The 15,572-nt window shown below is 33.2% G+C and overlaps 1 protein-coding gene across 1 annotated transcript; it reads right to left on the bottom strand.

The window, feature by feature from the left end:
- Window positions 1–879: 879 nt before the first annotated feature.
- On the bottom strand, window positions 880–3,103 carry LOC139567143 (uncharacterized). Its single transcript, XM_071388622.1, has 2 exons — window positions 2,713–3,103; window positions 880–2,164 (listed from the first exon to the last, which is right to left on the bottom strand). The coding sequence occupies exons 1-2, from the start codon at window positions 3,101–3,103 to the stop codon at window positions 1,254–1,256; spliced, it is 1,302 nt and encodes a 433-aa protein (XP_071244723.1). The 3' UTR covers window positions 880–1,253.
- Window positions 3,104–15,572: the final 12,469 nt, after the last annotated feature.

Raw genomic sequence — 15,572 nt, 5'->3', positions numbered from 1 at the left:
TTCCAGACATATGTAACCCCATACGTTAAAGTTAAAGGGTTTACCTCTCATCTCCAGCAGTGAGTCTTCAGGCCAAATCAAACCAAACGTGAATGAGCGTGTACAAACTGGAATTACAATGCACGGTAGTGAATGACAGACAACAGACTGTCCGCGAGCGTCACAGCAGTCAACAGCTTTAAATTAGAAAGCAATTCTATATTTCTGGAGTCTACGCAAAGCAATGCTGGTAAAAGGAGCGGATAAATTGCCGGAAAATAGACTGTTTGTGCTTTGTTAGGTTTGGAATTGTGACATGTATAGTTAAAAAGTGTCTATTTAGAGTTGCTAAGTTGAACTGTCAGTGACAATAATACATATTTGAAAACAATGACATTATTTCTATCTTTGTTGATTTCGGGCTCAGGCATAAAGCCTAGACAGGCGGCTGGGAAACTCAAGGATCTCCGATCAAGAGAGAATACTGTTACGGGGCTCCCGAGTGGTGCCGTGGTCTAAGGCACTGCATCGCAGTGATAGCTGTAACTACTTGATGATCAAGTCAAAGGAAACATATCCTACAATCTGCAAGGCACCCAGACGTTGTCAAATGTGAGTTATCAGTGAAACAAAGCTTTAGGAATGTTATTTATCAGATTCTTACATTATCCACCTTAATGTGCATCTGTGAGCTTTGTCCTCTCCCATTCCTGGTCATTATAATAGACATGGTAATGTACAGTAGGTGTTATCAGATTCTTACATTATCCACCTTAATGTGCATCTGTGAGCTTTGTACTCTCCCATTCCTGGTCATTATAATATAAATGATAATGTACAGTAGGTGTTATCAGGCCTTTGTGATAAGGTCAAGCATTCAATGAATTAAAAGGTACAATGTTCTCATTTGATATGCTTTCTTTATTGATTAACATAATGATCAGTGTTACACAGGAATCATTTTAATTGTATTACTTTGCTCAGGTTTTTCAAAATAATATCTGACTAACACAATGCTACATAAAACCTTACAACCCCTTGGTATATTCAGAAGAATTAAACCTGCTGCTAAAATATAATTTCTATAATTCTATTGTTAATTGATTGAAAACAACATTAAAGAAAACTTTCTAAATGATCTCTGACAGTGACTTTATGACATAAAAGCTAACATTGTGTCAGAAAAATATTTAAAAATTAAACAGATAAATTGCCATGCAAAAGCTAATATCTGGCACAATTTTGGGCTGATTCTGCCTCTCCAACTCAGGGTTTTATTTGCCATACCAGAGGTAGAGGGGCATACCATTGTTGCCAGTATTCAGATTTTTATCGATGAGGATCAAGCCGGCCTCCTTATAAGGACAACCATCCTTGTTGTTGGATGTAACGGTCAAGGCCTTGATCGGGAGAGATCCAACTTTCTTGAACCAGACCATCACTGGCTGACCGCTTGTTCCATCATTGAGGTTAACATTCACCACGGTGAAACCAGCGTTCTGTAGGATGGAATCCTGTGCATGGTTGATGGATGCATCCATCCCGGTGATCCCGCCGCCCATTTCAGTGGATTGACGGTACCAGAGGAAGATGGGGTTTCCTCCAGAACCTCTATTGAGATCTTCATCCATCCGGATGTAGCCCTCTTTGAAAAGGTTCATGTGTTGTTGAACTGAGGTGGTGGCAGCAACGTCACAGATGTAGGTCTCACTCTTTCTCTTCAACCAGAGGGTGATGAAATCTCCTGGGTTACCGCGGTTCAGATTGCAAGGTAGCCTTTCCCAGCCGAGCTTGAATTGAGCGGCCTCTTTGTTCTCATCAGTGGTGAGGAAGAGATCTTCAATGGGAATGTCGTACTTAGGGCTTGCACCACTATGGTACCACAGCTGGATGACGTCTCCGTGTGTTCCAGAGTTGAGGTTTGCTGGGAGCTCAGTGAACCCTGCTTTTTTCAGGTCCTCTTTCATTTTATCAGTGAATGAAAACTGGACTCTGGTGATGGGTTCACCACTGCCATTTCTGAACCAGATGTAAACTTTAGTGGTGGATGAATTGCCTTGGTTGAGGTTGACATTTGTCTTTTGATAGCCTTGGCCATGAAGCTCTTTCTCCTTTTCAGGGCTAGTGGAGATTGCAATTTCTGTGATGTATTTAGAAGCCATTTTGTGTCGTTGGAGACAAGTGTCTGTAAAGTGAGAATACAGAGTGACATTGGTCAACACATCATATGAAGCATGAAATGACACACTAAATACACCAAAGACCAGGACATCTGATAAGTATAACATATGAAGGAATCAGCGACCAGCTTTACTAAGTATTTTCTACAGGTGTCCTAAAGGGGAAACAGGGCTTGATAAAATTATGACTTCAAGGATGCACAAAAACACCCTAAACAGATACTAAAACAGACATTTGGTCTCGTCTGAGTCAAATGATTCATTATAAACATATATAAATGAATTGGTTAACTGAAAAAACAACACTAAAAGACATTATCACACATCAGGAGTGGTAACACTGCCCCCTAGAGGACTTCATTAGTCATGAATTTGTTTTCGTCTTACATCAATTCTGATCCACATTGAAGACTCTGATTCTTTGATCATCTGAATCAGGTGTTATGGTGTTAGTGGAACAAGTGAAACCCATGTATCCCACCACCACCCTTTATAGTAACACAGACATACTCATATACACATCAGAACCCTTCATTGGAAGTCATTTCTTTACCTGCGATGTTGAGTTCTTCCTCTGTTCTGGAGTGTCTTCTCTGGGTGAATGTGTCTTCTCTGGGAGAATGTGTCTTCTCTGGGAGAAAGTGTCTTCTCTGGTAGAATGTGTCTTCTCTGGTAGAATGTGTCTTCTCTGGGAGAATGTGTCTTCTCTGGGAGAATGTGTCTTCTCTGGGAGAATGTGTCTTCTCTGGGAGAATGTGTCTTCTCTGGGAGAATGTGTCTTCTCTGGGAGAACGTGTCTTCTCTGGGAGAAAATGTCTTCTCTGGGAGAAAGTGTCTTCTCTGGGAGAATGTGTCTTCTCTGGGAGAAAGTGTCTTCTCTGGGTGAAAGTGTCTTCTCTGGGAGAAAGTGTCACATCGAAGAGCTGAGTGTCTCTTTTATACATTTTCTCCAGTTAAGTTGGCAAAAAAGTCACCTATCAGAGTTCTACAGAATACATATTCCTAGGAACTGTATCTCTCCTCCATTCACCTATCAGAGTTCTACAGAACAGATATTCCTAGGAACCTTCTATTTCCTCCTCCTCAGATTACACCCCTCCTCTAGTCATATCTCAACCTGTCTATCCATTACCCAGTTCATGTCTCCTTTTGACCCTGACCTTAAAGTTGGAATCCATAGAGGTGAAACTGCCACGTCAGTTTGCGATATTAAAACACAGACGTTAATTCAAACAACAAAGAACAAAAATTATGATCGGACATCGTTCCACATGATTACCTGAACAATAGAACAGCAGAGTATGTACTATGATTTAGTATTTGTTATTTATATATACATATTGTTTTAGAGGGTAGATCATATTTAATATTGCAGATAGATAGTGGCTTCTATCAGTGTAATTGTCTGCATCATTTCCAATCCCTCATATATATATTTTTATTATATTTTCTTTATGTATTATTTTGCCCCTGACGGAATCTAAAACAAAAATCCAGAAAATCACATTGTATGATTTTTAAGTAATTAATTTGCATTTTATTGCATGACATACGTATTTGATACATCAGAAAAGCAGAACTTAAAATTTGGTACAGAAACCTTTGTTTGCAATTACAGAGATCATACGTTTCCTGTAGTTCTTGACCAGGTTTGCACACACTGCAGCAGGGATTTACCAAAATAAGTGATCTAATGACTCTACCTCCTCACAGCAAAATCTGCAGAGCTGGGATGGTTGTATCCCCCATATATATAACATTCTATTGGTTGAGAGAATGTTGTATAATAATTACAAATGAAACACTCTAAGTTTTGAATCAGGGGTCATTTTATGTATCAGTTCATAAATCATGTTCCAAGGAATTGATACAATGGAAATCTCTTCCCAACAATTTTGCAACCTGGTATATTTTCTTTATCACCATTTTCTTTAAACAATTTTGTTTCTTAATCCTTAGCCTAAAAGGTTTGGGGCCCTGCGGAAATCTAATTAACATAATAAAATAATACAATCTGTCTGTTTAGAGATATTGGGTTGGATGTGTCTCAATCCACAACATCAGCCGATGTCGCAATTCCGCATCTTTAGTGAAAAGTGTCAGAGCTGGAGTGTTGTTTGTCAGACCATGAGACATCCTGAAAATCTGTCTTCTCATGAAAATGTCTGTCGCGTCCGAACGGTTCGGTCTACAAACTAATACGACCTACAAACTAATACCACCTACTAACTAATACGATCAACAAACTAATACGACCAACAAACTAATATGACCTACAAACTAATACGATCAACAAACTAATTCGGTCTACAAACTAATACGACCTACAAACTAATACGACCTACAAACTAATTCGACCTACAAACTAATACGACCTACAAACTAATACGATCAACAAACTAATTCGACCTACTAACTAATACGACCTACAAACTAATACGACCTACAAACTAATACCACCTACAAACTAATACGATCAACAAACTAATACGACCAACAAACTAATACGACCAACAAACTAATACGACCTACAAACTAATACGATCAACAAACTAATTCGACCTACAAACTAATACGACCTACAAACTAATTTGACCTACAAACTAATATGACCAACAAACTAATACGATCAACAAACTAATACGACCAACAAACTAATATGACCTACAAACTAATACGACCAACAAACTAATATGACCTACAAACTAATACGATCAACAAACTAATTCGACCTACAAACTAATTCGACCTACAAACTAATACACCCTACAAACTAATACGACCTACAAACTAATATGACCTACAAACTAATACGACCAACAAACTAATATGACCTACAAACTAATACGATCAACAAACTAATTCGACCTACAAACTAATTCGACCTACAAACTAATATAACCTACAAACTAATATGACCTACAAACTAATATGACCTACAAACTAATATAACCTACAAACTAATACGACCTACAAACTAAAACTTCCTACAAACTAATATGACCTACAAACTAATACGACCTACAAACTAATACGACCTACAAACGAATACGACCTACAAACTAATATGACCTACAAACTAATATGACCTACAAACTAATATGACGAACAAACTAATATGACCTACAAACTAATATGAACTACAAACTAATATGACGAACAAACTAATATGACCTACAAACTAATATGACGAACAAACTAATATGACCTACAAACTAATACTTCCTACAAACGAATACTTCCTACAAAACTAATATGACCTACAAACTAATATGACCTACAAACTAATATGACCTACAAACTAATGTGACCTACAAACTAATACGACCAACAAACTAATACGACCTACAAACTAATATGACCTACAAACTAATACGACCAACAAACTAATACTTCCTACAAAACTAATATGACCTACAAATTAATATGACCTACAAACTAAAACTTTCTACAAACTAATACGACCAACAAACTAATACGACCAACAAACTAATATGACCTACAAACTAATATGACCTACAAACTAAAATGACCTACAAATTAATATGACCTACAAACTAATATGACCAACAAACTAATATGACCAACAAACTAATATGTCCAACAAACTAATATGACCAACAAACTAATATGACCAACAAACTAATATGATGAACAAACTAATATGACCAACAAACTAATATGACGAACAAACTAATATGACGAACAAACTAATATGGCCAACAAACTAATATGACCAACAAACTAATATGACGAACAAACTAATACGACCAACAAACTAATATGACCTAAAAACTAATATGACCAACAAAATAATATACCAACAAACTAATATTACCAACAAACTAATATAACGAACAAACTAATATGACCAACAAAATAATACAAACAACAAACTAATATGAAAAACAAACCAATACGACCTACAAACTAATATGGCCAAAAAACTAATGACCAACAAACCAATACGACCAACAAACTAATATGACCAACAAACCAATACGACCTACAAACTAATATACCAACAAACTAATATGACCAACAAACTAATACGACCTACAAACTAATACGACTAACAAACCAATACAACCTACAAACTAATATGACCAAAAAACCAATATGACCTACAAACTAATATGACCAACAAACTAATATGACCTACAAACTAATATGACCTACAAACTAATATGACCTACAAACTAATATGACCAACAAACTAATATGACCTACAAACTAATATGACCTACAAACTAATATGACCAACAAACTAATATGACCAACAAACTAATACGACCTATAAACTAATATGACCAACAACCCAATACGACCTACAAACTAATATACCAACAAACTAATACGACCTACAAACTAATATGACCTACAAACTAATACGAAAAACAAACTAATATAACCTACAAACTAATATGACTACCAAACCAATACGACCTACAAACTAATATGACCTACAAACTAATACGAAAAACAAACTAATATAACCTACAAACTAATATGACCAACAAACCAATACGACCAACAAACTAATATAACCTACAAACTGATATAACGTACAAACTAATATGACCAACAAACTAATATACCAACAAACTAATATGACCAACAAACTAATACGACCAACAAACTAATATGACCAACAAACCAATACGAACTACAAACTAATATACCAACAAACTAATATGACCAACAAACCAATACGACCTACAAACTAATATACCAACAAACTAATATGACCAACAAACCAATACGACCAACAAACTAATATGACCAACAAACCAATACGACCTACAAACCAATACGACCAACAAACTAATATGACCAACAAACCAATACGACCTACAAACTAATATACCAACAAACTAATATGACCAACAAACCAATACGACCTACAAACTTATATACCAACAAACTAATACGACCAACAAACTAATATGAACTACAAACTAATATGACCTACAAACTAATATGACCAACAAACTAATATGACCTACAAACGAATATGACCAACAAACTAATATGACCTACAAACTAATATGACCTACAAACTAATATGACCTACAAACTAATATGACCAACAAACTAATATGACCAACAAACTAATATGACCAACAAACTAATATGACCAACAAACTAATATGACCTACAAACTAATATGACCTACAAACTAATATGACCTACAAACTAATATGACCAACAAACCAATACGACCTACAAAATAATATGACCAACAAACCAATATGACCAACAAACCAATACGACCTACAAACTAATATGACCAACAAACCAATATGACCAACAAACCAATACGACCTACAAACTAATATACCAACAAAATAATATGACCAACAAACCAATACGACCAACAAATTAATATGACCTACAAACTAATACTACCTACAAACTAATATACCAACAAAATAATATGACCAACAAACCAATACGACCAACAAACTAATATGACCTACAAACTAATATGACCTACAAACTAATATGACCAACCAACTAATATGACCTACAAACTAATATGACCAACAAACTATTATGACCTACAAACTAATATGACCAACAAACTAATATGACCTACAAACTAATATGACCAACAAACTAATATACCAACAAACTAATATGACCAACAAACCAATACGACCAACAAACTAATACGACCTACAAACTAATATACCAACAAAATAATATGACCAACAAACCAATACGACCAACAAACTAATATGACCTACAAACTAATATGACCTACAAACTAATACGACCTACAAACTTATATACCAACAAACTAATACGACCAACAAACAAATATGACCAACAAACTAATATGACCAACAAACTAATATGACCTACAAACTAATATGACCTACAAACTAATATGACCAACAAACTAATATGACCTACAAACGAATATGACCAACAAACTAATATGACCTACAAACTAATATGACCTACAAACTAATATGACCTACAAACTAATATGACCAACAAACTAATATGACCAACAAATTAATATGACCAACAAACTAATATGACCAACAAACTAATATGACCTACAAACTAATATGACGAACAAACTAATATGACCTACAAACTAATATGACCTACAAAATAATATGACCAACAAACCAATACGACCTACAAACTAATATGACCTACAAACTAATATGACCTACAAACTAATACGACCAACAAACCAATACGACCTACAAACTAATATGACCAACAAACCAATATGACCTACAAACTAATATGACCAACAAACTAATATGACCTACAAACTAATATGACCTACAAACTAATATGACCTACAAACTAATAACACCAACCAACTAATATGACCTACAAACTAATATGACCAACAAACTATTATGACCTACAAACTAATATGACCAACAAACTAATATGACCTACAAACTAATATGACCAACAAACTAATATACCAACAAACTAATATGACCAACAAACCAATACGACCAACAAACTAATATGACCTACAAACTAATACGACCTACAAACTAATATGACCTACAAACTAATATGACCAACAAACCAATACGACCTACAAACTAATATACCAACAAACTAATACGACCTACAAACTAATATGACCTACAAACTAATACGAAAAACAAACTAATATAACCTACAAACTAATATGACCAACAAACCAATACGACCTACAAACTAATATGACCAACAAACCAATACGACCAACAAACTAATATAACCTACAAACTGATTTAACGTACAAACAAATATGACTAACAAACTAATATGACCTACAAACTAATATGACCAACAAACCAATACGACCAACAAAGTAATATAACCTACAAACTAATATGACCAACAAACTAATATGCCCTACAAACTAATATACCAACGAACTAATATGACCAACAAACTAATACGACCAACAAACTAATATGACCAACAAACCAATACGACCTACAAACTAATATACCAACAAACTAATATGACCAACAAACCAATACGACCTACAAACTAATATACCAACAAACTAATATGACCAACAAACCAATACGACCAACAAACTAATATGACCAACAAACAAATACGACCTACAAACTAATATGATCTACAAACTAATACGAAAAACAAACTAATATAACCTACAAACTAATATGACCAACAAACCAATACGACCAACAAACTAATATAACCTACAAACTGATATAACGTACAAACTAATATGACCAACAAACTAATATACCAACAAACTAATATGACCAACAAACTAATACGACCAACAAACTAATATGACCAACAAACCAACACGACCTACAAACTAATATACCAACAAACTAATATGACCAACAAACCAATATGACCTACAAACTAATATACCAACAAACTAATATGACCAACAAACCAATACGACCAACAAACTAATATGACCAACAAACCAATACGACCTACAAACTAATATACCAACAAACTAATATGACCAACAAACCAATACGACCTACAAACTAATATACCAACAAACTAATATGACCAACAAACCAATACGACCAACAAACTAATATGACCTACAAACTAATATGACCAAAAAACTAATATGACCTACAAACTAATATGACCTACAAACTAATACGACCTACAAACTTATATACCAACAAACTAATACGACCAACAAACTAATATGAACTACAAACTAATATGACCTACAAACTAATATGACCAACAAACTAATATGACCTACAAACGAATATGACCAACAAACTAATATGACCTACAAACTAATATGACCTACAAACTAATATGACCTACAAACTAATATGACCAACAAACTAATATGACCAACAAACTAATATGACCAACAAACTAATATGACCAACAAACTAATATGACCTACAAACTAATATGACCTACAAACTAATATGACCTACAAACTAATATGACCAACAAACCAATACGACCTACAAACTAATATGACCAACAAACCAATATGACCAACAAACCAATACGACCTACAAACTAATATGACCAACAAACCAATATGACCAACAAACCAATACGACCTACAAACTAATATGACCAACAAACCAATATGACCAACAAACCAATACGACCTACAAACTAATATACCAACAAAATAATATGACCAACAAACCAATACGACCAACAAATTAATATGACCTACAAACTAATACGACCTACAAACTAATATACCAACAAAATAATATGACCAACAAACCAATACGACCAACAAACTAATATGACCTACAAACTAATATGACCTACAAACTAATATGACCAACCAACTAATATGACCTACAAACTAATATGACCAACAAACTATTATGACCTACAAACTAATATGACCAACAAACTAATATGACCTACAAACTAATATGACCAACAAACTAATATACCAACAAACTAATATGACCAACAAACCAATACGACCAACAAACTAATTCGACCTACAAACTAATATACCAACAAAATAATATGACCAACAAACCAATACGACCAACAAACTAATATGACCTACAAACTAATATGACCTACAAACTAATACGACCTACAAACTTATATACCAACAAACTAATACGACCAAAAAACTAATATGACCAACAAACTAATATGACCTACAAACTAATATGACCTACAAACTAATATGACCAACAAACTAATATGACCTACAAACGAATATGACCAACAAACTAATATGACCTATAAACTAATATGACCTACAAACTAATATGACCTACAAACTAATATGACCAACAAACTAATATGACCAACAAATTAATATGACCAACAAACTAATATGACCAACAAACTAATATGACCTACAAACTAATATGACGAACAAACTAATATGACCTACAAACTAATATGACCAACAAACCAATACGACCTACAAACTAATATGACCTACAAAATAATATGACCAACAAACCAATACGACCTACAAACTAATATGACCTACAAACTAATATGACCTACAAACTAATACGAACAACAAACCAATACGACCTACAAACTAATATGACCAACAAACCAATATGACCTACAAACTAATATGACCAACAAACTAATATGACCTACAAACTAATATGACCTACAAACTAATATGACCTACAAACTAATAACACCAACCAACTAATATGACCTACAAACTAATATGACCAACAAACTATTATGACCTACAAACTAATATGACCAACAAACTAATATGACCTACAAACTAATATGACCAACAAACTAATATACCAACAAACTAATATGACCAACAAACCAATACGACCAACAAACTAATATGACCTACAAACTAATACGACCTACAAACTAATATGACCTACAAACTAATATGACCAACAAACCAATACGACCTACAAACTAATATACCAACAAACTAATACGACCTACAAACTAATATGACCTACAAACTAATACGAAAAACAAACTAATATAACCTACAAACTAATATGACCAACAAACCAATACGACCTACAAACTAATATGACCAACAAACCAATACGACCAACAAACTAATATAACCTACTAACTGATTTAACGTACAAACAAATATGACTAACAAACTAATATGCCCTACAAACTAATATACCAACGAACTAATATGACCAACAAACTAATACGACCAACAAACTAATATGACCAACAAACCAATACGACCTACAAACTAATATACCAACAAACTAATATGACCAACAAACCAATACGACCTACAAACTAATATACCAACAAACTAATATGACCAACAAACCAATACGACCAACAAACTAATATGACCAACAAACAAATACGACCTACAAACTAATATGATCTACAAACTAATATGACCTACAAACTAATATGACCTACAAACTAATATGACCAACAAACTAATATGACCAACAAACTAATATGACCTACAAACTAATATGACCTACAAACTAATATGACCTACAAACTAATATGACCAACAAACTAATATGACCTACAAACTAATATGACCTACAAACTAATATGACCAACAAACCAATATGACCAACAAACTAATATGACCAACAAACTAATATAACCTACAAACTAATACGACCAACAAACTAATATGACCTAAAAACTAATATGACCAACAAAATAATATACCAACAAACTAATATTACCAACAAACTAATATAACGAACAAACTAATATGACCAACAAAATAATACGAACAACAAACTAATATGAAAAACAAACCAATACGACCTACAAACTAATATGGCCAAAAAACTAATGACCAACAAACCAATACGACCAACACACTAATATGACCAACAAACCAATACGACCTACAAACGAATATACCAACAAACTAATATGACCAACAAACCAATACGACCTACAAACGAATATACCAACAAACTAATATGACCAACAAACCAATACGACCAACAAACTAATATGACCTACAAACTAATACGACCTACAAACTAATATACCAACAAACTAATATGACCAACAAACTAATACGACCTACAAACTAATATGACTAACAAACCAATACAACCTACAAACTAATATGACCAAAAAACCAATATGACCTACAAACTAATATGACCAACAAACTAATATGACCTACAAACTAATATGACCTACAAACTAATATGACCTACAAACTAATATGACCTACAAACTAATATACCAACAAACTAATATGACCAACAAACCAATACGACCAACAAACTAATATGACCTACAAACTAATACGACCTACAAACTAATATGACCAACAAACTAATATGACCAACAAACTAATACGACCTATAAACTAATATGACCTACAAACTAATATGACCTACAAACTAATATGACCTACAAACTAATATGACCTACAAACTAATATGACCAACAAACCAATACGACCTACAAACTAATATGACCAACAAACCAATATGACCAACAAACCAATACGACCTACAAACTAATATGACCAACAAACCAATATGACCAACAAACCAATACGACCTACAAACTAATATACCAACAAAATAATATGACCAACAAACCAATACGACCAACAAATTAATATGACCTACAAACTAATACGACCTACAAACTAATATACCAACAAAATAATATGACCAACAAACCAATACGACCAACAAACTAATATGACCTACAAACTAATATGACCTACAAACTAATATGACCAACCAACTAATATGACCTACAAACTAATATGACCAACAAACTATTATGACCTAAAAACTAATATGACCAACAAACTAATATGACCTACAAACTAATATGACCAACAAACTAATATACCAACAAACTAATATGACCAACAAACCAATACGACCAACAAACTAATACGACCTACAAACTAATATACCAACAAAATAATATGACCAACAAACCAATACGACCAACAAACTAATATGACCTACAAACTAATATGACCTACAAACTAATACGACCTACAAACTTATATACCAACAAACTAATACGACCAACAAACTAATATGACCAACAAACTAATATGACCTACAAACTAATATGACCTACAAACTAATATGACCAACAAACTAATATGACCTACAAACGAATATGACCAACAAACTAATATGACCTATAAACTAATATGACCAACAAACTAATATGACCAACAAACCAATACGACCTACAAACTAATATGACCTACAAACTAATATGACCTACAAACTAATATGACCAACCAACTAATATGACCTACAAACTAATATGAACTACAAACCAATACGACCTACAAACTAATATGACCAACAAACTAATATGACCTACAAACTAATATGACCAACCAACTAATATGACCTACAAACTAATACGAACAACAAACCAATACGACCTACAAACTAATATGACCAACAAACCAATATGACCTACAAACTAATATGACCAACAAACTAATATGACCTACAAACTAATATGACCTACAAACTAATATGACCTACAAACTAATAACACCAACCAACTAATATGACCTACAAACTAATATGACCAACAAACTATTATGACCTACAAACTAATATGACCAACAAACTAATATGACCTACAAACTAATATGACCAACAAACTAATATACCAACAAACTAATATGACCAACAAACCAATACGACCAACAAACTAATATGACCTACAAACTAATACGACCTACAAACTAATATGACCTACAAACTAATATGACCAACAAACCAATACGACCTACAAACTAATATACCAACAAACTAATACGACCTACAAACTAATATGACCTACAAACTAATACGAAAAACAAACTAATATAACCTACAAACTAATATGACCAACAAACCAATACGACCTACAAACTAATATGACCAACAAACCAATACGACCAACAAACTAATATAACCTACAAACTGATTTAACGTACAAACAAATATGACTAACAAACTAATATGACCTACAAACTAATATGACCAACAAACCAATACGACCAACAAAGTAATATAACCTACAAACTAATATGACCAACAAACTAATATGCCCTACAAACTAATATACCAACGAACTAATATGACCAACAAACTAATACGACCAACAAACTAATATGACCAACAAACCAATACGACCTACAAACTAATATACCAACAAACTAATATGACCAACAAACCAATACGACCTACAAACTAATATACCAACAAACTAATATGACCAACAAACTAATATGACCAACAAACAAATACGACCTACAAACTAATATGATCTACAAACTAATATGACCTACAAACTAATATGACCTACAAACTAATATGACCAACAAACTAATATGACCTACAAACTAATATGACCAACAAACTAATATGACCTACAAACTAATATGACCTACAAACTAATATGACCAACAAACCAATACGACCAACAAACTAATATGACCAACAAACTAATATAACCTACAAACTAATACGACCAACAAACTAATATGACCTAAAAACTAATATGACCAACAAAATAATATACCAACAAACTAATATTACCAACAAACTAATATAACGAACAAACTAATATGACCAACAAAATAATACGAACAACAAACTAATATGAAAAACAAACCAATACGACCTACAAACGAATATACCAACAAACTAATATGACCAACAAACCAATACGACCTACAAACGAATATACCAACAAACTAATATGACCAACAAACCAATACGACCAACAAACTAATATGACCTACAAACTAATACGACCTACAAACTAATATACCAACAAACTAATATGACCAACAAACTAATACGACCTACAAACTAATACGACTAACAAACCAATACAACCTACAAACTAATATGACCAAAAAACCAATATGACCTACAAACTAATATGACCAACAAACTAATATGACCTACAAACTAATATGACCTACAAACT

The sequence above is a fragment of the Salvelinus alpinus genome, unplaced genomic scaffold, assembly GCF_045679555.1.
Source record: "Salvelinus alpinus unplaced genomic scaffold, SLU_Salpinus.1 scaffold_56, whole genome shotgun sequence".
Taxonomy (NCBI): domain Eukaryota; kingdom Metazoa; phylum Chordata; class Actinopteri; order Salmoniformes; family Salmonidae; genus Salvelinus; species Salvelinus alpinus.
The sequence above is the reverse complement of the archived record's forward strand: the minus strand, read 5'-3'. Positions and strand labels throughout refer to the sequence as shown.